Source organism: Stylophora pistillata, chromosome 9 (genome assembly GCF_964205215.1).
Source record: "Stylophora pistillata chromosome 9, jaStyPist1.2, whole genome shotgun sequence".
Lineage (NCBI taxonomy): Eukaryota > Metazoa > Cnidaria > Anthozoa > Scleractinia > Pocilloporidae > Stylophora > Stylophora pistillata.
The window spans coordinates 5,556,530-5,579,667 of NC_142527.1; the positions used below are offsets into that span (position 1 = coordinate 5,556,530).

The following is a 23,138-nucleotide window of genomic DNA, read 5'->3' on the forward strand; positions in this document are numbered from 1 at the left end:
AAACAGTTTTTAATAATCCTTCACAAAAAGTAATTCAAAGTGTTACAACGAGAGGTGGTTGTAGTTAACAATTACGTTAATGAATGTGACTCTCATTCGTTAATATCTGAATTCTTCAATACAATTTGTTCATTTGTGAAACGTTGAGCGAAGTTTTGAGTTCTCCTCTAAATACACTTTCGCCTATTCTTCCAAATCCCTCGAATTTGAAGATTTTTACCGTAAATTTCCAATCAGAAACCGGAGGAATTTGAGGAATTAAAGTCGCATTAAATCCCTTTGTGTCTAGTAGCTGGAAAGAGTCTCAATGACTTCAGCTTTTTAGTCGAAGAAAGACAGATTTACACACCATTGCAGAAAACAAACAAGCAGACTAACAACTCAAAACACACATTTGCATTCACTTACAATTTGACTTTCCGTGACATTTTAAAACGGAACAGAGGTAAATCTTCGAAGAGTAATCGTCGTTGGAAATAAACAATACTTTCCATAAGATCTCTGGGTGTTTTTTTTTTTTTTGTTTCTTACGCCGGATCGAGAAGATCGTCGCATCGTCATTTAACTCGTGTGTGTCTGTCACACCAGTACTGTTGTTTATTATCCAACTACACCTAGACGAGTACAAATAACACCATAGACGTGTACCAATATCACGCGGTATTTGTACACGTCTATTGTAGTACCGGTTAAACAGGTTTTCTCGCATCGCGCAAGCGAAGAATTGGATTGTAGTTACGAAAAAAAAAGAAATGGCAGACAATTGGAATCATATTTCCGACGACGAAGAGTCAGAATGGCTGGCAAATAAAGATCCAAGTTCATTAGATAAATCGAACGAAGAAAAACAGCTTGACGACCAGAAAATTTCTTCATTTAATGAAGAAAATAGAAACAGCAGCACAACAATGCGCCAAGGCGTTCCGCTTCGCATACTTCTGTCACGCACTCCCCGTAAATAAACATCCGCGAAATTCGCCGGCACTGAAATAACAGTTTGGCGTGTTGGATAATAAATAACTTATTAGTCGTTTTGTTGTGTAGTATCGCTGAGTATTTTCACTCGTTATTTGTATTTTGACTCGCCCTACGGGCTCGTCAAAATACGGCACAACTCGTAAAAATACTCAGCGATACTACACAACAAAACGTCTAATAAGGTATATTTACTATCCAACAACACTTAGTAGGGTACAAATAACGCCGTAGACGAGTACAAATATCACGCGGTATTTGTACTCTAGAGCACCGGTTAAACAGGTTTTCTCGCATCACGCAAGCGAAGAATTGGATTGTAGTTACGAAAAGAAAAATGGCGGACAATTTGAATCATATTTTCGACGACGAAGACTCAGAAGGGTTGGCAACTATAGAACCAAGTTTATTAGATGAGTCGAACAAAGAAAAACATCTAGACGACCAGGAAATTTCTTCATTTATTGAAGAAAATAGAAACAGCAACACGACAACGCGCCAATTCTGTTCCGCATCGCATACTTCTGTCGCTCACTCCAAGTAAATAAACATCCGCGAAATTCACCCGCACTGAAATAACAGTTTGGCGTGTTGGATAATAAATAACTTATTGGACGTTAGTTGTGTAGTATCGCTGAGTACTTTTACTCGTTATTTGTATTTTGACTCGCCCTATGGGCTCGTCAAAATACAGCACAACTCGTAAAAATACTCAGCGATACTACGCAACAAAACGTCTAATAAGATATAGTTATTCAAAAGCGCAGGTTTTTTTCTTCTTCAATTGACAGGTGTCACAAGGTGACAGTTACTTGCTAAAAAATGTGTCAAAGTTTGCTATGAAGCCTTTTCAGCCGAGTTACATTTACAAATTAAAATATTTCGGTTAAAGCTTTCTCTTTAATTTGAATAACGTCTGTATTCCTTATTATCCACTCGCTAACAAATTGTTAAGTTTATGGAGGATTTTCCCGTAATTAAACTTGTAATTGTAGCCCTAAATCATTCGTGTTCTTTTGGCAATCCTTTTGCTATGTGTTAGAAAAAAATTAAAATGTTATTTACCAGCATAGGTCGGTCCGTATTGGGAAAAACTATTCCCTCTGTCTTGAGTACCACTCGGCCTACGGCCTCGGGCGGTATCAAGACCTCGGGCACAGTTTTTCTCAATACGGACCTCCCGGCTGGTGAATAATATATGTTTATTTATTACCCTCGGCGATAAGATTACAGTAAAAAGATTCGAAATTCAAAAATTCAAATTCAAAAATTAAAAAAACAACTAATATATATATACAATTAAGTTATGTCAAATTAAGTTTAGCACCTCAAGGAATAAAAAGATTGTTTGTGCCTAATAGTGCGTGATGCAGGTATTCTGATGTGTATTTGGTTCGTCTTACAAGATTTTCGGTTATGGTCATGATCCAGAGCCTTGTCTAAAAAACGTTTACAAGGATGCGCTTCAGATTCTCAGGATATATTTAAATTCTTTCCTCGTCAATTTCTGACGCCTAGTTACAACTGACTCAACAGTACCCCTTGGGAGTCCTATGACATTTAAACATCTATTCTGCATCCTCTGAATATCTTTAAAAGAACACAATGATCTACTAGATCGAAGGCTTTTCGGAAGTCGACAAAGACCACATGTACGCCATTACATGGACTCCCGGAATCTGTAGCGTTTTACCAGTCTTGTTCGATGCTGGCAAGCGCAGTCACTGTAGATCTGTCTTCCGTAAAAGCGTGTTGGGAAGCATTAAGACTAGCTAGGGTCCTTTAGGTTAAGCTTTGGCTGGATCCTCTCCAACACTTTGGCGACTTGTGGCAAAACTGAAATCTGCCTAAGGTCATTCTTTATATCCGTCGGATTATCAACCTTGGGTATCGGGCTGACTGGTGCATGCTTGTAGCTGGTAGGGGATTTGGATTTTACTTTACTGGCACAGATAATATCGTGTACAACTGGTGTCAGTTCCTCGTGAAACCGTTTAAGGAGCCACGCGGGCACGCCGTCAACACCTGTTGCTTTCCTCGGATTCATATGTTTGAGCATACCGTTGACTTGTCCAATATGTGGAACAGGTGGAGGTCTGTCGTCCAAGTCATTGGAAATCTCACTAACTGACAGTACCGTTGGCTCTCGGTCCTTCCACGGAGCAGCAAAAGTGTCAAGTAGAAGATTCACTGTTTTCTCTAATTCAGCCTTGTTTGGCGAAGTTAGGGTTTTTGACAACTGCTGGGCACCATAGAGCGAGTAGATACATTTAAACCACTTGTAACAGAGATCACGGGCCTTCCTTTCATAGAATTTACGCTTGGCCCTGAATATGAGGGCTGTTACCAATTCACGTTTTTGTTGGTATTTTTCTTTGTCACCTTTAACCCAAGCCCTTTGTCTGGCACGTGGTGTTTGGGATTTGTGCAAAATTGGCATAATTGCTTTACTTGAACATCGATTACGTCAGAGAAGCAGTGCAAATATAAGAACCCTGGACAAATTTCTTTAGAGTGGAGAGGAAGTAAAATCTTGATTTAAAAAAGTATATATTTCTTGAACTTGACTCGTTACGTTTTGGCTACACAGTGTATAGTTTGCTTGGACTCACTTTGCAACGTTATCCACTCAACTTCAAACGCACAAAATCCCCTTATGCGAACGCTAAGGTTTTGTGAGCTCAAAGATTTTTGTAGACGTTTTGTTCCCTCATTACATATGCATGGATATACATACAATACTTTATTTCAGAACAACATGCAAATACATAGTTATTAAGAAAAAGGAAACCCAGAGGCTGGCCCTATATCAAGGGTCTCCTATTTATGTAAAAAATCTAACAGAACTAGTTAATAAAAATATAAAAAATTCAAATAACAAACAGCTGAATATAAATTATAAAATGGCGATTCAATAAATATTCATATGTTTCTTCAATTTTGATTTAAACTCACAAACGACTATGCTGAACACAGTTAACACTGATGGTAAAAATGAGCTCTATCTTAGTGTAGAAGACACAAGACAAATACAACACCGCCTCATTAACTTACTGTTATCATCATTTTCCTTGTTCTTTGTATTTTTGTTTTCTATTGCTCTACGTCAGCTGCGTCATCTACATCAAGTAAGAGCCCGCCTCGTCCCTCCGAAAAAAAAGGCCCCAATATCAACTGAGCATCCGCTATTTGTACAATGGATACAATATATATGAGACTTTAGATCGAGACTAGCGCATACCAAGATTGAATTATATCTTCTCTTGGGCATACTCATCAGAAATCGCTTACCTTAAGGAAAAAGAAATAAAAATCGAAGTCGTTGATATACGGTTATAATTAATTAATGATTTTAAGATTGGTATCACAGTCATTGAAAGGCGCCCAGTTTGAATATACAAGGCAAAAGACCTCTATTATGTGATTCGATGAAGAAAAATACATCTGCATGTTACAGAACGGACAAGAAATTCCTTTTGCAATCCGGAAAGTCTAATTGATTTCTAGCATCCAATTAAGTTTTCGTTCATTCCTCGGCCAGCACTTCCATCTGATTGCAGGCTATTAACCCACTCCAATCACTCAAAACCTTGTTATGGAGAGTGAATAAAAATAAATATTTAGAAATTTCTCGAATGCTTAGTCATGCTGACTTGCATGCATGAACTTTCTATGGAACTTTCCAGAACTTTTTGATAGGTTTTGTTGTTATGATGTAATAGTGTCAAAAGAGTTATACTGTATGCTTCTGAAATGCTCCAGAATACACTGTAAATGTATATGAGGACTCAGTCGTGTCAAGTAGGGGCAGTTGCTGTTTTCGGGAGTGACCGACTGTTTGGATAGATACACCAAGAGAGAGACTTGTTGTGGAAACTTCCTAATTTAAAGAAAATGTGGAGAAACTGTGAAACTGAGGTTGTGCAGTGGTGAACTAAGATATAGTTTGTAGGGGACTTAAGTAGGTTATTGATAGAGGATAGTTACTGTTAGTATTATCTATTGGAGTGGCTCCAAAGTAGTTGAGTACATAGGACTACAGCGGAGCTCACGGCGCACGTAGCGTAGCCCATAATTATACAAAATAGTAGTAGTAACCCATTAAGCCGAAAAAATGTGGACTTATGACTGTACGGGCGTCCGTATAGTACAAGGTTCTACTTTTAGCATGCGCGATCAACTGTACCGCAGGTACGCCAACCCCACGGCTTTAGTCTTGTCCAGCGGGCGTTTGAGTACAACGCGTGTGCTACATTTGTACATAGCTGAGGACAGGATGAATTTAGAGAATGGTACGTTAAGCATGCCCAGCCGAGAGCCGTGCTGGCTCATCCTAGCAGTGGTCAGTCCAAGCGGGAAAAAAAAGCAAGCTCCGTTTTAAGTCTTGGCTAAATCTATATATTAGTGTTTTTCTATCGGTTTAATTATACTGTAATACCCTTTAAAAAAAGGCCTTTAACTCAAACCCTAACTAGAATAAGATGAGTATTGGTTTTGTGGCAACAAATTGCCTTCGGTCTGGGGCTTGTACGTACCACACTCAAAAGGCGATATCTAAACAAGCCCTTCTGTATCGAGGTTAACGCCAGCAAGGTGTGGCCTTTGGGCATTGTTGTGATATTGCCGTTCTGTTTGTGAAGGCTGGGCTTCCTATGCCCTGCCCGCATTTTGCATCACCAGCGGTTTCGCTTTATGACTATTTATTACCGTGACCGCCATTTTGTATTTAGTCTTTAGTTAGGTTCTAAGTAAAGTAAGGCCTATTAAAGGTTAGAATTCAACAGGCATCATGTTCAAAGGCGAAGTAAATATAATCGTAAAACTGCATAAATCTACAAAATAATGTTAACAGTAACTTTAAAACACAGCATTGCGTCTATACTGTATATTGTTTTGTAGATGATCCTCTTTGTAGATATTTTTTATAAGACGTGAATATACTCTTTAAGCTACCTTACGCTGTTTCTGGGTGCCCTGGTATTAAAACATGGTAATGATAAGCAAATTCACTCGTCAGAGGATTCTAACTGTTCTAACACAGGGCTGATGCTGCATAGCTTAAGTTCCGAACCGACCATAAACAAAAACCCCTTGATGAGGAAAATAAAACTGAAAAGCTGCAACAAAACCCAGCCGTAGAAATAAGTGATCTTCCTCCGAATCCTTGACGAGAACAAAGATATCATTCAAGGTTTTTCGGAGGGTCTTCAAGGGGTGATGGCTCTTATGACTACAGGTTAAAATTTTGGCTATTTTACGGCTAACAGTTAATATTACTCCGCTGTTGTCACAAAACCTTTTTTGTGCATCTTAAAAACTATCTGTTAAATTTGGTCAACTTTTACACCTAGCGGCAAAATGTTTTGCCGCTAGGTGTAAAACGACTTCAGACTTCAGGTTAACCCCATTGAAACCCTCTTTTAGCTCAGCACTCACTCTAGTCCAATTGATCATTGTATGATAATCATCAAAATCACTGAAACACTTATAAAATTCTATTTAAAAAGGAAATTCATTCGTGTTTAGTGCTCGTTAAGGATAGACAACTTAGGATTATTAATCAGCAAAGAAAACGAAGTATAATTTATTGCCTAAAAAGAGGTGCAGCGGTAGAAAAACACAGTATTGAGAGTGAGTGCGGCTTACATGATCATCCAACGGTCCTTTGTTAATTTGATTTTTTTCCTTATAGAAGGAGTTATTTGAATATTGTAATTACAACCTTTACCATGCCAACTCAATAGCCAGAAAATACCTATTGATCGATGATACAGACACAACCTAAGCATACATACCACAGCCGAAGATGGGACGGGCCTGGCAACAAATCTAGCAAGGCTAAAGTCAAGGAACTTCATGAGTATCAGTTAAAAACTTATTGGTAATTGCCCTTTCTTCCTTCTAAGTTCATCGGTTTCTACAAAATTTTCATTGAGAGAGAGAGAGCCATCCGTGTTTTACGTTACTTTCCAATTGATCTTTCAGAGACTGATTTTATTAGCAGAGCACGTTCTTATTATATAATTGACATAATAGACATTGAAATGTTCATTAGTGATAATCTAAATAGAACATTGAATGTCTCGAGATTCATACTCATGACACTGAAACGAAGCAAAATAAATCACCCCAAGACCACCTAATCGCAAAAGATTCCATTTTATTCACATCTATTTATTCAATCATTCCAGCTGAATTACTACTTTTTAATATTCATCAATTGAGTGAAATCCCAACATCAGCTGTACAGCAAATATTTCGAATAGCTCCTAATTAGATAATACAGATGACACGCACAGACTATTGAAAACACAGGCCATCATTGGAATTGGAATTGCTTCTAATTGTCTCATAGAAACGAATTTTTAGTGATCAAGAGTAATTTGGATGCGTTCGGGGTTTCCTTTCCTTGGTTCTTAAGAGAAGGTCAAGTAGGCTCTATTCAGGAGCATGGAAGTACACTTAAAAAGCAAAATATTTTAAGTGAAATCAGTAGTCTTTATCTTACCCAAGTTCCCCCTAAAAAACTAGTTTAGGCTCGTTTTAAGAAAGATTATATTTAGGAACTCCTGTAGGTTTTTTTTTTTTTAATTTTCAAAGCTAGAGTTTTTGCCTGGCAGGATGTGACAGCAAAACTTACGGGCTCTCCACATTTCTAAAGTTTTAAGATTTCTCCGCCGCACTTATAGCGTACTTTGTTGATGGTTTCCTAAAGTGAGACTCTTTTACTTCCAATACTTTGCAGACTAGAAGCTCATTCTAAAGCTCATAAAAGATGAAATTCCTCTACATTCTGGTCCTCTTTGGGGTAGCCAGTCGAACCTCCTGACGGTGAGCTTTTTCCCAAGTGTTGATTTGTAGAGTTGACTAAGGAGAAAGAGTCGTAAGCGGCGAACAAAGAGCCCTAGGATTCTAGAGCACATCTGCCATGTTTATTTCCACCTATGATAATTTATGCTAAATATGACAACCAGGTGAAATAGCCAATCAACATCAAGTAGCATCCACCTAAAATGTCCTAGATAGCTTAGGGTTTTATTAGGGCTTTTAATGAGTATACAACACCTTTTAGTGATCTCCCCTTACAGAAACTACTCCGTGAGGCACTCTTAATTATGGACTTCGCTTCCGTAATGCATTTAGATAGGTAATACTGGACAGAGCTTTTATAACCACTAGAATCTGATAGTTTTTGAAATCAAGGGTTTTTTTATAAACCGAGAGAAGTTCATATGCGGAGTGTTTCAGGGCTATGGATTTCTCTATTAAAGTATGAATCGTGTTTGCGACGATTTTGGCACAAGCGTAATTGTCCAACGAGTTTGTCTTGCATATATACGACTATCAAAAGTTCCCGTTTATTTCTTTATTTGTTGACGATTGAAAATGTACTGGATCAGCCAAAAAAAATGCATGCTTAAGTTTTGACTCATCATCTTTTGCTCACGTGAAGCATGAAGGCAAGGAAGATCCGCATAATTTTGAGAGAGACATGTTACTCTCTCAAGGACAAATCATCCAACTGGGAGCAGGTAAGTAATACCTATATTAATCTGTGTTTACTGCTTGACAGAAAGGTATACGCTTCTCTTTTGTTTTCAGTAATTTCCAATAATTGTTAGATATCTGTATGGTCAGTTCAAAAATTTTTTTGAACTGATCCATTCTAACAATTATTGGATTCGGTTTTCGCCAGATAGCGATATTCATAAAGGCCAAAGTTTGTGTCACTTGGCGACGCTGAAGGCTGAGGCGGATAACACAAACTGAGGCCTTGATAATTATCGCTATCATGCCAAAACCTAATCTAATGATTGTTTTATTATGCATAATCCTGAGCTGCATTTGTAAAGATAAGAGTGCATACAACTATTTTCTGCAGGTATGACTTAAGAGAATGTATAATAATACTACTTTAGTGTCATCAGTAGTGACTTACCGTCGAGGTCACGAGTACTACTTTCCTTCTATTCCGGAATACCAACCAGAAAATTCAAAGAGGGATAGTTTTATTAAGCCTGAGAATTACATAGGTATATTGCTGAAAATCTATGTCGATCGAATCGCCGTAATATTTCATAGAAACCCTAACTTTACACAAGCCTGTGGTTTATTGACCCAGTGCATTTCAGCTTAATATTCTCAAATTTCAGTTCAGGCGTATTCCCACTCGCCACTTTGGATGTTCTGGCAATGTATAGTGACGTAGGCATCCCTAACAGGACGAAATTGTTCATGCCATAAACTTAAATTGTGCGGCCTAAAGGATTCAAGGACTAGTGGAAGTTTAAATGAATGAATGAATGAATGAATAACTTTATTAACGTGTCAATCGTTCTAGTTTTTAGAAGTAAAAACTAATTGGGGACACATACTACTTAGACTAAACTAATAAATATAATAATAAGAAAAAAAACTATATACAAACAATATAAAATTGATAAAATTAAGTTTTACATAACTCACAATTTTCACAATTATTTTTCGATATAACATTTGATAGGTCAAGGACTCTGACTTGATTTTTAAATGCAGTTAGAGAGTCAGCCATTTTGATTGATTTGTGGAGCTTTGACCAAATATAAGGTCCCATGTACCTTAAGCTATGTCTTCCGTATGTAACCGTGTTGTATCTTGGTAAGGAGAAATCGTCTGCATTGCTAAGATTGTACCTACTTATGCCGCAACTAAAAAGTTCAGAAATATATGATGGGACTAAATCAGTCTTAACTTTATACATAAATATAGCCATGTCCTGGAGTCTGCGATTACATAACGTTGGAAGTCTTGCTTTATCTAGAAGTGCTTCATAAGTGCTAGCCCTGTCACAGTAAATAGCCCTCATTGCACGCTCCTGCAGCCTTTCAAGCTTTCTCTCGTGTGACGAGCGACAATGGTGCCATACTATATGACAATATGTAACTTGGGGTAAAATAAAAGCTTTAAAAATTCGTAATTTAGCTTCAGTAAGCATTAAATTCCTAAACCTCATAAGTACTCCTACTTTCCTTGCCCCCTTAGTACAGACATTATTGATATGCTTAGTAAAGTTCAGATCATCATCAATTGCCACTCCCAAAAGACATTCTACAATATTTATATTCCATTGATTATAAGGCAAGCAAATGATGTGGAGGAAAATCAAGGTCCTACAATATTTGAAGTGATCGACTCGATAAGAAAAGTATGTGCTGACTACGATCAAGGAAATGAAGCACTCTTTAGTGCAACTTTCCTTTTGTTGACAGTATGATAACATTAAACATCAAACTGTTTGGAAATTGAGTGACTGGACCCTTGCAAGGACTGCACATTCATGGAATCTATCCAATAGAAACTCTTTGTTATTGTTAATGAAATCTACAATAGAGTTCTAAAGTCATTACGTCATGTTTCTACGCAACCAAACAACTTGGGTCTAAACAAAACGGCCAGGAGCCAACATGGCGGCGCTCTCGATATCATTGTTGGCTTCTTTTTTCGCAGATGAGCAAAAGTCTTTAACCAGAGGTGAAAATCACTATCAATCTAATCATATTGAAAACTTTTTCTATAACGATGGCGTGATTCGGGGAGAGGTTCATGCCAGCATGAAGAAAATAGTCTACAAAGTGACGGTGAGTAATCGACACGCTCTGCCATATGTTGTAGTACGTTTGATTCATTCTTCTTAAACGTGTTCTTGTGCACGATTCATGTGTCCATTACTAACTTTGTCGTCTAAATAACGTTTTCAGTGGACAATTAATTCATAGAAAGCCGTAATCGTGATATCAAAGTCTAAATACAGCCGATGTTTCGTCACTTTTACTTAACCCACTCGCAGATGCCTTTAAGTTCGTAAATTAACATCTGGTTTTACCACTTTTTTAGATTTATTTAGATGAAGAAAAAAACATCAAGTCAACGGACTGTCAGTGCCCGAGAGGAAAGTTTAAGCGTAGTCATGCTGCTGCTTTGTTTATTCATGGCCTTTATACCCTTAGTCGAACTGATGTTGAATGCCAGTGGAGAAAGCGTAAGGCCACAAACTTGCTGCCATCGACGCAAGAAATGTTCCCGCCAGCAAAACCCGGATATAGGGTACTTTTGAGAGACCCGACTTGCGAAGAACGCAGCGACCTTTTTCAGAAGTTGAAGAATTATGGTAAATTTACCGGTTTATACTGGCTCATGAGCCCTGAACCTGAAAACCAGTCTGGTTCATTGCCAGTTGCTACTGTGGATGACGTGATCTTCCAAGAGGAATTTTTGCAACTGCAAGGCGCTGGAGTACAACGGCAGTATTTCCTGGAGAAGGTCAAATTCGACTGGAAGACAATTGAAGATGTAAGTTGCCTCACTTCAGGACAAAGGGACAATCCCTCTTGGCAAATGATCAGGAAGGGTCGACTAACAGCAAGCAATTTTGGGTCAGTTCTAAATGCTAAGCGTGTTACCCCTTCCTTGATCAAGCGTCTTCTTGGCGAATACGACCTTTCCAGAGTAAAAGCTGTCCAATGGGGGGGGGTCACTAATGAATCTGAAGCCATTAAAGCATTTACAATGAGGACTGGCTTGGCCGTAGTGGAAACAGGGGTGTGGCTGCACGAGTAAGGTGTCCTAGGTACATCCCCAGATGGATTGGTTGGTGATGATATTGTACTTGAAGCAAAGTGTCCCTAACCCCAGCGAGACCTGACTATTGAGGAGGCTTTGAAGTCAAATAACTTTTGCATAGAAAAACAAGGATGGGAAAACTGTTTTGAAATGTGACCATGTTTACTGGCACCAAGTCCAAGGGCACATGTATTTTACTAAGAGAAAGAAATGCTTCTTTATTGTGTGGACCTTGAAAGACTTCATTGTTCTCGAAATCCAGCGGGATGATGGTTGGGAGGCTAGCATCCAAAAACTAAAGGATTTTTATCTAAAACACCTCTTCCCCAAAATTATTGAGGGAGAACTTTAAGATTTTTCAGTTAAATGGTAGAATATTTAATAATGATTAATTGCACTTCAGTTTACAAGCCTATGAATCAGTCTCACCAATTTAGGGCACTTCTGGTGAGATCATAACGCATGCTACCTCGAGCTCTGCATGATAAATTATAAAACATATTATGGTATGTAGTGTCTTATATGTGAGACTATAACAAATATGTGCATGTACTTGTCCTGTAGTGAGGATATGATCTGAGTATTAGGAAAAAAATCCTTTGTATTGAAGCACTTCTCATTTGGTACTATTACATTGTTAACTTGAACAGAATTAAGTCACTTTCTCTGCTTTCTTAAATGTCAGAATACACCATGTAAACCTAGTGACAGAGGGTCTGTCCCTTGGATAGATGACTTTTTCCAAGTACATAAAGTTTAAAAGCCAGAACCAGATGATATAAACATAAAGTTTAACCTTCTTACTACAGTATTTATGACAATAAAAGAACAACAAGTTATACATCGAACTGATAATACAAACTGGCTTTTGAAAATAATACTTGGACAGACAATTTGTCAAAGTACAAAAAGGAGCATTCCTCTAGTTTGTTCAGTCATAGTCTGTTCCTGCACACCCCTCTTTAATCAAAGGGAACTGCAAGTTAACAATAGCTCCACATAACTGAAACACTTTGTTGATGTGAGACCTCAAGTATGGCGGGACAAAACTGAGAATTTTAAAATCTTTAAGTCTTGCATTTGCCCTTTCAACATGTATGCGACATCTAGCAATTGACTTGGTTAACTTGGCCTCACTTTCAGTGAATTTCCCATGTTGAAGAAATGGTGGAATGTTCACAGACACACCCCTAGGAACAATGTCTTGAATAAGAAATCCTTTGTCTGCTAAGATCAGATCACCAGGAACAAAATGATTTAACAGACCCAACTGTTGGACAATCTCTTTGTCAGAGATGGATCCAGGGTAGAGGTCACTAATATAGGTCAACACCCCATTTGGTGCTACCCCTGTCAAAACTTTGAATGAATTCATTCCACGATAACTCGAATAGGTGAAATTTTGCTGACTCATAAGGCTTGGTGTAGCAACTTCAATGTCAGTACAATCAATGATTATTCTGCAGCTTGAGAACTCTGAAAATGATGATGGTGAACAGAGCTTGTTCTTGTTCCTGGAAGGAAACACTCTCATGAGGTCATCAAACAACAACCTATGCAAGACATGTACGAAGGTTATGACAATGTTTGAAATTGTTCCAACACTGCATGAAAACAGCTGTGCCAGGTGCATGTTGGTATAGTTTTGCCGTAACTTCATAAGTGTTATGAAGATTTGATCCTCAAAGGTGATTGACTCAACTTTCCAACCACAGTAATAAGATATGGAATCCCTGTATATAGCCGCATAATCCACAACAATAGTGAAGATCTCTTTTGTTGTTAAGCCAGTTTCCATTCTTATTACTTCAGAAGTCATCATCGAGACAGAGTAGTGAGTCTTTTGATACTGTATGGTGTCCTGTTGACTACTCAGCTCTTGCTTTGCTAGGAGTACTTCTGCCTCCAAAATTATTTGCTCAGTTGGAGGAGTGGTACTTTCATCCTGGGCTTCTGAAGACTCTGCTGGTGTTGTGGCACTAATACTGGCCAAGATATCTTCTACTGCAGATAACTTAGCCTCTGAGTCAGGCTTCTTTTTCTTCTGCACTGGGGGCTCTTGTGAGGGGAATAGTTTATTGGCATTCCTCTTAAAAATAGTAGGGCCATTTGATTTCTTTCCATCTTTAAAATGGCAGCTGCACACTTTCGAGTACTTGCTGAGATCTCTATCAGCTCTCCTGATAAAAGATTGTAATAATCCTTGATATGAACATAAAATAGCCCCATTTTATCAACTCATTTCTTGTCTTTCTAACGAAAGAGATAGCTCTGCTTCAATATAAAATTATCTAACAAAAAACAACAGAGGTCTGTATATTTTGAAAATCCCAGGAGTTGAATTCTTCAGAGTTTCAAGGCATATTTGGCGAGGGAAAAATTTTAGATAACAAGCTTCAACAGCGACAGAATGTTAGCTCGTAAATATGAGAATGGCTCTATTTGTTAAGTTAAACTTAGCTTATTATAGGTGACACCGATCAGTGAAGTGACAGGCAGCTGGGCTTCTTTTATTCCACAGTACAAGTAACGGGAGTTTATGGACGCTTATTCCCCGGCATACAAGTCGAGATAAAGCATCATGATCAGCCCTCACGACAGAAAGATATGAAAATCTCTACCTTTACAACCTCGATCAATGAGTGATTACTCAGTTTAAAAATTCACTCCCATACCAGATTAAATTCGATAGAGAAAAGTTATTCATACCTTAGCAGGAGAACCCAACGTCTGTATTCTACCTTTTTCTTCTCTGGATTTGGAAAAAGGAAAAACTGACAACAATGCGATTCCGACTGATGATTACAGTCGGGAGCGAAGCACTGCATAACCTTACAGCCAGCCAAAAGATGGACTCCTATAGAGGTTGTTTCTTTGATTCTTTGGAATACAAAGTCCAAAATACCAAGCTGTTTAGTGGAAAACCTATGACGCCACAATTAAATATGGCGCCCGTCTTTCAATCTCTTAGTTTTGTTTAGACCCAAATTTTGGTCGTCATGACAGCGTGACGTCACACTTTAGAACTCTACGCCTGACATTATTTAACTGAACAAGTAGTCATCAAAACAGAAAAGTATTAAACACACTGATTGGATACTACGACAGTAACTGTCTTTACCTCTGCTGGAAAGAGATTATTCCTGTCACATTATATAAGGCTATAAATTAAAATGCCTCAATAATAAACTTACCATAAACTCCATGCAAGTTGACAGCTTGAAGTTAACAATGATAGCAGTTTTCTTGTTGAGATGCAGTCATATAAATAGATCCTATTCTCTTAACAGAGACATTAATTCTTGACCATAAGGTGCTATCTTCAGAAATTTGTGAAGTCATGGTCCCTCCTGGACACAACAATGACACTTATTATACATTGTAGTCATCATCTGTATTTTCATTTCACTTATCTAGGTATAGTTTTTGATGACCGCCTTAGCTGGAATGAGCAAATAAAGCAACTAATTTCGAAGGCGGGAAAACGCATAGGAATGCTCGGCAGGCTTCGTAGAAGCCTTACTAGAGAGAGTGCAAATGTAGTGTATTGTAGTCTAATTAGGCCAATTTTAGAATACTGTGTATGTGTGTGGGGCTGTTGCGGGGAAGGTCGCAAACAAGACCTTGAAGCCCTCCAAAACCGGGCTGCTAGGATAGTGGCTAGAACTGTGCGCAGCAAGCAGGCAATGGACGTTCTGAAATGGCCCACGTTGGAGGAGCGCCGACGTAAATCTGACTTTAAACTCGTTAAGAAATGCCTGCAAGGTCAATGTCCCCAGTATTTTAAACAATATTTTAAACGTAATAATACAATCCATGCGCGTGCTACTAGACAAAGCAACCTCTTACATCCGCCTGCTGTGAGAACTGAGATTGCAAAAAGATCCTTCTATTATTATGGTTGCACTCTTTTTAACGAATTATCTTAATGATATTTCGTGTTATACATCTTTTAATCTTTGTGATGAAATTTTGTGGGCCGAGGCCAGGAACGTGTTCGATAATTGAGTCAGTTTGCTAGACATAACGTCTCGTAGTCACGTTCGACGCACTAAAAACTACTATAAAACGAATACAAGAATTGTAAAAACGTGTAAAATGGTATATAAAAGTCACTTGTAAAAATGTAGCGGAATTCCAAATCGATTTCGATCAATTACGATCCTCATCAGTAGTACTCCGCCATGTTTTTTAAACATGGCGGAGTACTACTGATGAGGATCGTAATTGATCGAAATCGATTTGGAATTCCGCTACATTTTTACAAGTGACTTTTATATACCATTTTACACGTTTTTACAATTCTTGTATTCGTTTTATAGTAGTTTTTAGTGCGTCGAACGTGACTACGAGACGTTATGTCTAGCAAACTGACTCAATCTTTTAATCTTTTACTTGTAAATAGTTCTCTTTTTATATTATTACCTGTTTTAGTGTAATGTTTTAATGTTGTTGCTCAGGGCTCCCATTGATAACAGACAGCTTTTTGCGTCTGAAGGGGCTACCCTGAGCCTTATAAATTAATAAAGGTTTTCATTTCATTTCATTTCATCATCTGTATTCTCATTGGCTAAAAGCCTACTGTTAATTCTAGGAAACAGTGCAACCTACAGATTATTCACTAATCTGCTAGCAGATTATTCTGCAAAAGCAATGTTAAGTTCACACAGCGAAGTAAGAACATGCCTGGTTGAATCACTTCTTCAACATAATGCATTTTTTTTTAAATTTTCTTTAAATCAAATGTATAATAATAATTATTAGTGAAGGTGTAGTCTGATCGTCCGGGTGAGTGTAGTCCTGAGAAGGACTGTTGTCGGTGGTAGTGACTGACGTTTCGACAACCTGTGCGGAAGTCATCATCAGAGTCAACTGAATGATTGTTGTCAGTAGAATGTTCTTATTCCAGTTCGTGTGAAATGATCGGTTGGTTTTGCCGTGATGTTATTGGCTGTAAGACTCAAGTGACGTAAGTCGGTCGTGGTTGGTCTGTTTCGATCTGTCGGTAAAGTTAGGTCGTTCTTTTTCGGTCGTTTGTGATGTTAATGTCGTGAATGAGTCGTTTGTATGGAGCGGGTAGTTGTTGACATCTGTTTAGGGGAGTCTGTTCTAAGTTAGTAAACCAGCTTTCCAGAGTCAGTCGTTGAAAATAGTCAGTGCTGTAGGTTAGGCATTGCGCAGAGTCCCAGTCAATGTTGTGGTTGGTAAGTCGATGGTGTTCAGCAATGTGATTGCTGACATCACCTTTCCTCGTCGCCCGTCTGTGTTCAGTCAGTCTTGTTGTGAGGTTTCTGCCAGTCTCACCGATGTAGAAGGCTTGGCAGTCGGAACAATTGATCTTATAAATCGTTACATTTTCGCAAAGCAAACAGTAGCATGTCACACAACATATTATCTAAACTGATTTCTATTTTAATTCCTGAATAATCTCAAAAATACCTGAAAAACTAACTATTCGCCAAATTACGAAAAATATCCAGCCTGGAACAGCTAGTTATTCCGAGTTAACAATTATAAACTTATTGGTTTTCTCGAGCAAGTTAGAACCCAACGAGACCTGTTATTGTAGCGATTTCAAAACTAACTGAACTCGTTTTGATTTTGAAAAGAGTAACATGCCACAAGATATCATCTAAATTGACTTAAATTTTAAATTCCTGAATAACGTAGTGTCAACAATGCCTGATGAAATAAGTATCCACCAATTTCAACTACATCATTCGTTTTCTCCAGTACATAATTCAGCAACGCAACTCAACGCAACTCGTAATTCCATTTCAAAATTTAATAAAAGTGAATAACTTTTGCTTTCATTTAAGACAATTTCTACAACTACAGCCCTGTGATGTTTGCGTATCAGAATTATATCTAATAATTACCTCCTCTAAAAGTAAAAGCTTTTCTGCCACGTCGGTTTTTGACTGCGAAGAAATCTCTCCTTCAAAGATGCTGTTCAAAACACTTTGAAATGCCGTTAAATTGACTTGCTCGCCACTTTCAAGTTGGATAACAATCTTTGCGCAGACTTGTTTAGTACAATTGCTAGATCTCATAGTGTATCCACACCTGTCACAGTGCACTACTTTTCCCGCCGAGGGTTGGAGAAGTCGTCTTGAGCAATACTTATTTAAACAATGAATGAATGTTTCAACTGCCTGAACTGAGTGAATATTTGACACTTTCACCGTTACTTCATTACAGTCTACTGTGTTCAGATCTTCTTCGGAAACGAAGCCCTTTGAAAGTGTGTAATCAGCAATAATTTCTGTTACTACTGAAAGTACAGTAGTAGAAAGTTTCTTCTTTCCAGCCCAAGAACGCACTTGGACAGGGGCAATACGATAAACTTTCCCGTCTTCAATCATTGGAATATGTTGTTCCCATATATCTACCACTATAGTTCCAGTGGAATCTGAAAACGTAGTCTCCGCCAATTTCAACTGCTTTGCACCAACCGTTGAAATGTCGCCAACACGTATTACTTTTCCACTCAATGTGACATTCTCCCATTCATTGGTACCACTTCGTATGTCCTCAATTGAAACGGGCTGCGTACGCGCCGGCATCAGGCTCTCTTTGAACTGAAATGTTTGTCCAGGTACTGATATCTTGGTCATGTGATTTATAATTATCTTCTCGCCATCTGAAGTGTAGGTGAAGCGTTGAATCTTTACAGGCGTACGACATTTCTCGGTATCCGCCAACAGCGGCCTTTTGTGTTTAGAGTACAGCAACGCTTCTTGCAGCTCTATATCTTTAGTTTGTAACAGTAGTGTAGAATAGTCAGTAGTGTTTTTTTTCGTTACGTTTTATCGGAGACAACTGGTGAACATAGCCTATAATGGCTTCGTTGCCTGAACGCCTTGGCGATATAGTTGCTTCAGGGACAATTCCGCTGCTGTTGCCTCCCTTGAACTTTCCGTGCCCTTCACTGAGCTTACCATGGTCTCCATATTTGAACTTGCAGTGTTTTTCGTTGAACTTGCTGTGCTTCTCATTGAACTTGCTGTGCTTTTCGTTGAACTTGCTGTTCTCGTCGATGAACCTGATGAGTTCCTGGCATTTGCTGCGCTCCTGGTAGTTGACGGAGACCTGACATATTTGTCCGCCAGCGTGACTGTTTTTTACTAAACTTGATCCATGCCATGCGGACGCTATATTCATATGATGTGACTGGATCGAAAACTTTACTCATCTTTGATTGGCTAACCTAAACTTGACCAAAGTTCAAATGGCATCTGTTCTGATTGGTGCTTTTCGATCCTCACCGCGCCAGCCACGACTCTCACGTTTTTAGTTGCGAACCCGAAGCATACTGACTTTTTACATTGCGACACTGTTTTCGCGAAGCGTTCAGACTCTAAAAATTTGAGGGCCAGATTTAGTTGAGCTAAGAACTATAAGTTAGAATGTGCTCGTATACTATAGAAGCCTTTGATCGTAAATACTTGCGTGTGTTCACAGTAGAGGTCACAGTTTGACAGGAGACAACAGCAAAGTTTTCCGACTTTGTGGGTTTAACCATGAGCTATCATGGATTGTATATTACTTGTAAATTCCCCTTTTAGCTTTTTGGCCAGCTTCAGCGAACAAGCTGGGACTGAAAATTCGACTATAACACACTACGCTATAATTAACTCTTTTCTTGCCAACGTGACGTTAAGCCAACTTTGGTAGCTTTCTGTGGAAAAGTCCAGTTGGGTACCCCAAGTGCCTGTAAACACTTACGGGACCGCTCCCTTACAACAGCTCTTCATCGCATAGTTTAACTAACAGTTCAAACAGGGTTTCACAAAAATGGTGGTAACTGGAGGTGTTTGCATTAATACAGCAGTGGTTCCAACAAGAGCTTCCACCAGTAATTGATAGCCTCCACATGTATGCATTGCGGATCTTTTTGTAATGATAGCTAAGAATCCGAAAAAGTCCAGTTGGAGAAAAAAAAACAACACTTTTGATCGGATGTTTAACGATTTACCAACCGCGCACAGCTCAAAGCTAATAGAAGTATAATTATTTTTTCACAGATTCCTGTGACTCGACAACAGATATTGCTTATTTCTATCATGTACTCGATATGTTACATATGTGCACTTACAGAGAGCCGGAAAGATCAATGGCATATACCACCGTAGCTCCCAGCTATCTTCCGAATACACTCGCACCCCTTCCCAGAAGGATTGTTTAGATCACGACCCATCTTGACTACTTTGCGCTGATAATTTGTAAGGAGAATGTCTCCTTCGAAAATTTTTGGGTGTTCAAGAATCCGCGCTTTCCCTACATGAAAACGACATTTGAATTTTTGTCCGGCTTTACAGTAATCGACAATTTCTTGAGATCCAAACTGCGCATGAATTATGATAAAGGGTATTCCCATATCTCAATTGCAAGTCTTCCTGGCGCAAGTGAATTGTTTCAATAACAATTTTTTACCTGAAAAGTAGTATCGCTTTTCAATCATGACTCAAACTTTGAATTTCTTATTTGGGGTGCAAAGAATCGAATAAATCATTTTTTCACATTGAAGTTCTCGAGTCTCTTTCTACGAGTACATTTAAGAATAGCTCTTACTCTTTCATTTTCCACATCTTCTTTAATTGGAAAAACCTCTCTGGAATATAACGTATGATTCCCGATTATCTTTTCTTCGAAAGCAGTGGTAACTTTATCAATCGATGCAAATGCAATTTTGCATCAAAGTGAACAATTCGCGAACGCAAATTACCTTGACCTGCAATTTCATAATTTGAGAGAAATCGGAGAACTCTACGAAATTTTGATTTAGTAATATCAAAAATATCTCACCAGTAACTTTCACACTAACCGGCTTTGGCTCTTGCCAAGCACGATTCCAAAAAAAAGCAAGAGCGTATGATAACTTCATAATTCTTAGCTTTGGCATCAGACGAGCCGACGAATTACAGCCAAAACAGCTAGCATTTATTGAAATTTGTGTCATTTTATTTGTTGGAAGCACTCTCTCTTTAATGAAAGTATAACTTCTTTTTACTTTATTTTTCTCTTTATTCCCGTGGCAACGCATTCGATAACATAAGCCCTTGCTTTGACTACTTTGACCTCAATGAACAATTATGGCAAGAAGAAAGCCCCCTTGACAGACGCCAATCTCTTTCTAGGCTGGCAATGCGCGCCTACTATTTGCTTGTTATTCGGCACGTTCCTGCTCAAGTCAAGATTGGTAAACATCAATAAATAAAAATACTCAACTGGAAAGCTTTTTCTGCAAACTTTGTTTAACTCTTTTTTATCGAGCCAGGCATACATCATTTAAATTTGCACGATTACTGTTGTTATTTGTTTCTTGTTGAAATTAAGAGACAAGATTATGTAACTGTGTACATTGCAAGGGTGTTTGATGTGACACCTACTGCAGCCTAAAACACCTACAATGATTTCCGATTTCCATTCCAGTGAACTGTTTATATAATAAAAGAATTCTGGGAAATTCCACCACAACTCGAGAAGGGAACACCTCACATTTCCATTTTGACAAATTATTAAGATCGTGTCGGGCCACCCAGTCCTACCAGCAAAATATCACATCCATAGAGATTTTTGTCACTCAAAACTGGCCCAAAAAGCCTTGGTAGGTCCTGGTAGCCATTCACAGATGGGCAGGGGGAGACGACTTCACTTGTGAACTCTTGCATAAAAGTATTTTGGCGCTCCAGTCTACATGAAACCAACTCTCACCTCTGTTTTCTTTCAGGGGCTTGCCTCTACCTCCATTCCAGCTTAATGATCCTGTCCTGTGGGCTTCTGTAGAGGGAAAATTGCTCAAAGAACAATTAGAAACGCGAGAAAACGAATCGATTTGAATGCATCCAAACACGAGGGGTTGATCAAGGTCACGTAACCCCAAAGTCTGAGCCCATGGTGTCACAAAACCGCAAATATTGTGAGGTATACTTTATATAACGACAAACAAAGTGAGCTTAGGTTTTGTATGGCCAAATTATAAGGTTTTGTATGCTGGGAAAGGGTTAATTTAAAATGTATTTCCAAAAATGCGTTGGGTGGGAGTTCGGGGAAAAAAAATTTCTAAAGAATATTTAGACTGTTAAAGGGGGTGAGAGACGTGTGTTGACGCACAGCTGCAGATGTTTGTTTTCCCTGCCATAGAGCTAGCCAAACCCCAAGCCCAAACCATTGATCTAGAATAAACACAACACAAACTTTAGTCTGATAGTTTTCGCCGGAATCTAGGCCACCTGCTTGATTCCCTCAACCGATGATAAAAAAATTGTAATCCTCTTGAACAAGTCATCTTGAAAAAGGTTATATATCATGCCTGAGATTCTTTATTGTGATACGTTAAATTCTAGCAAGATGTTATAGCACAGCTGCAGTAGGGAATTTTTTGCAACCCATCTAGGCCTGAAGCAATGCCTTACACGTGAAAAACATAAAAACAAACAAATTTATGTGAGGTATTCATATGATTTAATTAATATGAAAAAGGCCAACATTATGACAAAAGCGTAAAGTGATTTTATCTCGAGGCCCGTCATATAGAGTTAAGTATTTAGGTGTGCCTTTGCATGGGGCAAGGAGCATTATCAATCACAGATCTTAAGCCAATCAAATGAGGTCAGATCAAATAGCACCAAGGTTATAGGCAAGGTCAGTTTCCCTCCTGGTCGTTTTCGCCTTCATTCCCATCGGGTTAACATCCGAACACAGATTTTCGGTGCTGTAGAAGAATTTTCCCGCCCCCTCCCCATGCTCCGGCCCTCTCTTCAGGCTTTTGTTGCCTTTTTATACGTATTTGGCTCTTTGCCGATATTTAACCCCACCTTTGCTTAAGAGATTGCGTGATGTTTATTATATCAATGTTCTTGATGTGGGTTGAAATAAAAGCGTCACTATTATGGCCAATTTATCCCACATTAGCAGTTATTATTTTTTCTTCCGTCAATCTCGTCAGCAAACTAGCGCGACGTCACGCAGAGCTTCGGTCCCGTTTTAGTGAATATACGCGGGTTTCGTGATAAAATGATTTTTCTTACGACGATTGGTGTCATAAAGGGTTACATGGGTATATCAGTGAACACTACTCACACGTACCTGCTCAAAATTTTTTCCTAGGGCGATCTTTTGGACTGCACTTATTCGAAGCTCTTTTCAAAAGCTAAGAAATGAAATACTAAACGCATTTTGATTGCTTTTAATCACTAAAATTTGTTTGGATGATGCAATTCGAAGCAATTACAAGGCTGTCCTGGTCTTTTTTTCTAATAGTTTTAAAAACGATCCAGCGCCGAATAACAGAATACACGATGATTGTTTACAATCCCAGTCGTACAATACAACTCTAATTTACATGACTGGTACTCATTTGTATTATTAGTTTAGTACCAGAAGGAGCCATTCAAAATAGTCACTCAGTGATGACGCGGAGTTTTGACGCTATTGATAAATAAAATGTTTAATTCCACTAGGATGGATAAATTAATAGATATGAATGAAATGGGATCTTCTAAGATTAATCAGTTTTTGGCTGATACATTTTGCTTCGTTTCAATGCGCACGAGGCAGGA

General features: G+C 38.5%; 1 protein-coding gene and 1 pseudogene across 1 annotated transcript; one reads left to right on the forward strand and one right to left on the reverse strand.

The window, feature by feature from the left end:
- The first annotated feature begins 10,418 nt into the window (after positions 1–10,418).
- LOC148722908 (uncharacterized) lies at positions 10,419–11,926 on the forward strand (annotated as a pseudogene).
- A 100-nt stretch (positions 11,927–12,026) lies between these two features.
- On the reverse strand, positions 12,027–14,597 carry LOC111345558 (uncharacterized). Its single transcript, XM_088733051.1, has 2 exons — positions 14,284–14,597; positions 12,027–13,754 (listed from the first exon to the last, which is right to left on the reverse strand). The coding sequence occupies exons 1-2, from the start codon at positions 14,400–14,402 to the stop codon at positions 12,506–12,508; spliced, it is 1,368 nt and encodes a 455-aa protein (XP_088589177.1). The 5' UTR covers positions 14,403–14,597; the 3' UTR covers positions 12,027–12,505.
- Positions 14,598–23,138: the final 8,541 nt, after the last annotated feature.

Bases quoted from the DNA above. Each gene is read 5' to 3' on its own strand.
- LOC111345558 (XM_088733051.1), bottom strand. From the start codon at position 14,402: ATGCAGTGCTTCGCTCCCGACTGTAATCATCAGTCGGAATCGCATTGT. The intron at 13,755-14,283 runs GTATGAATAACT...ATCTTTTATCAG, and splicing joins CGTTGGGTTCTCCTGCTAAG to GAGAGCTGATAGAGATCTCA.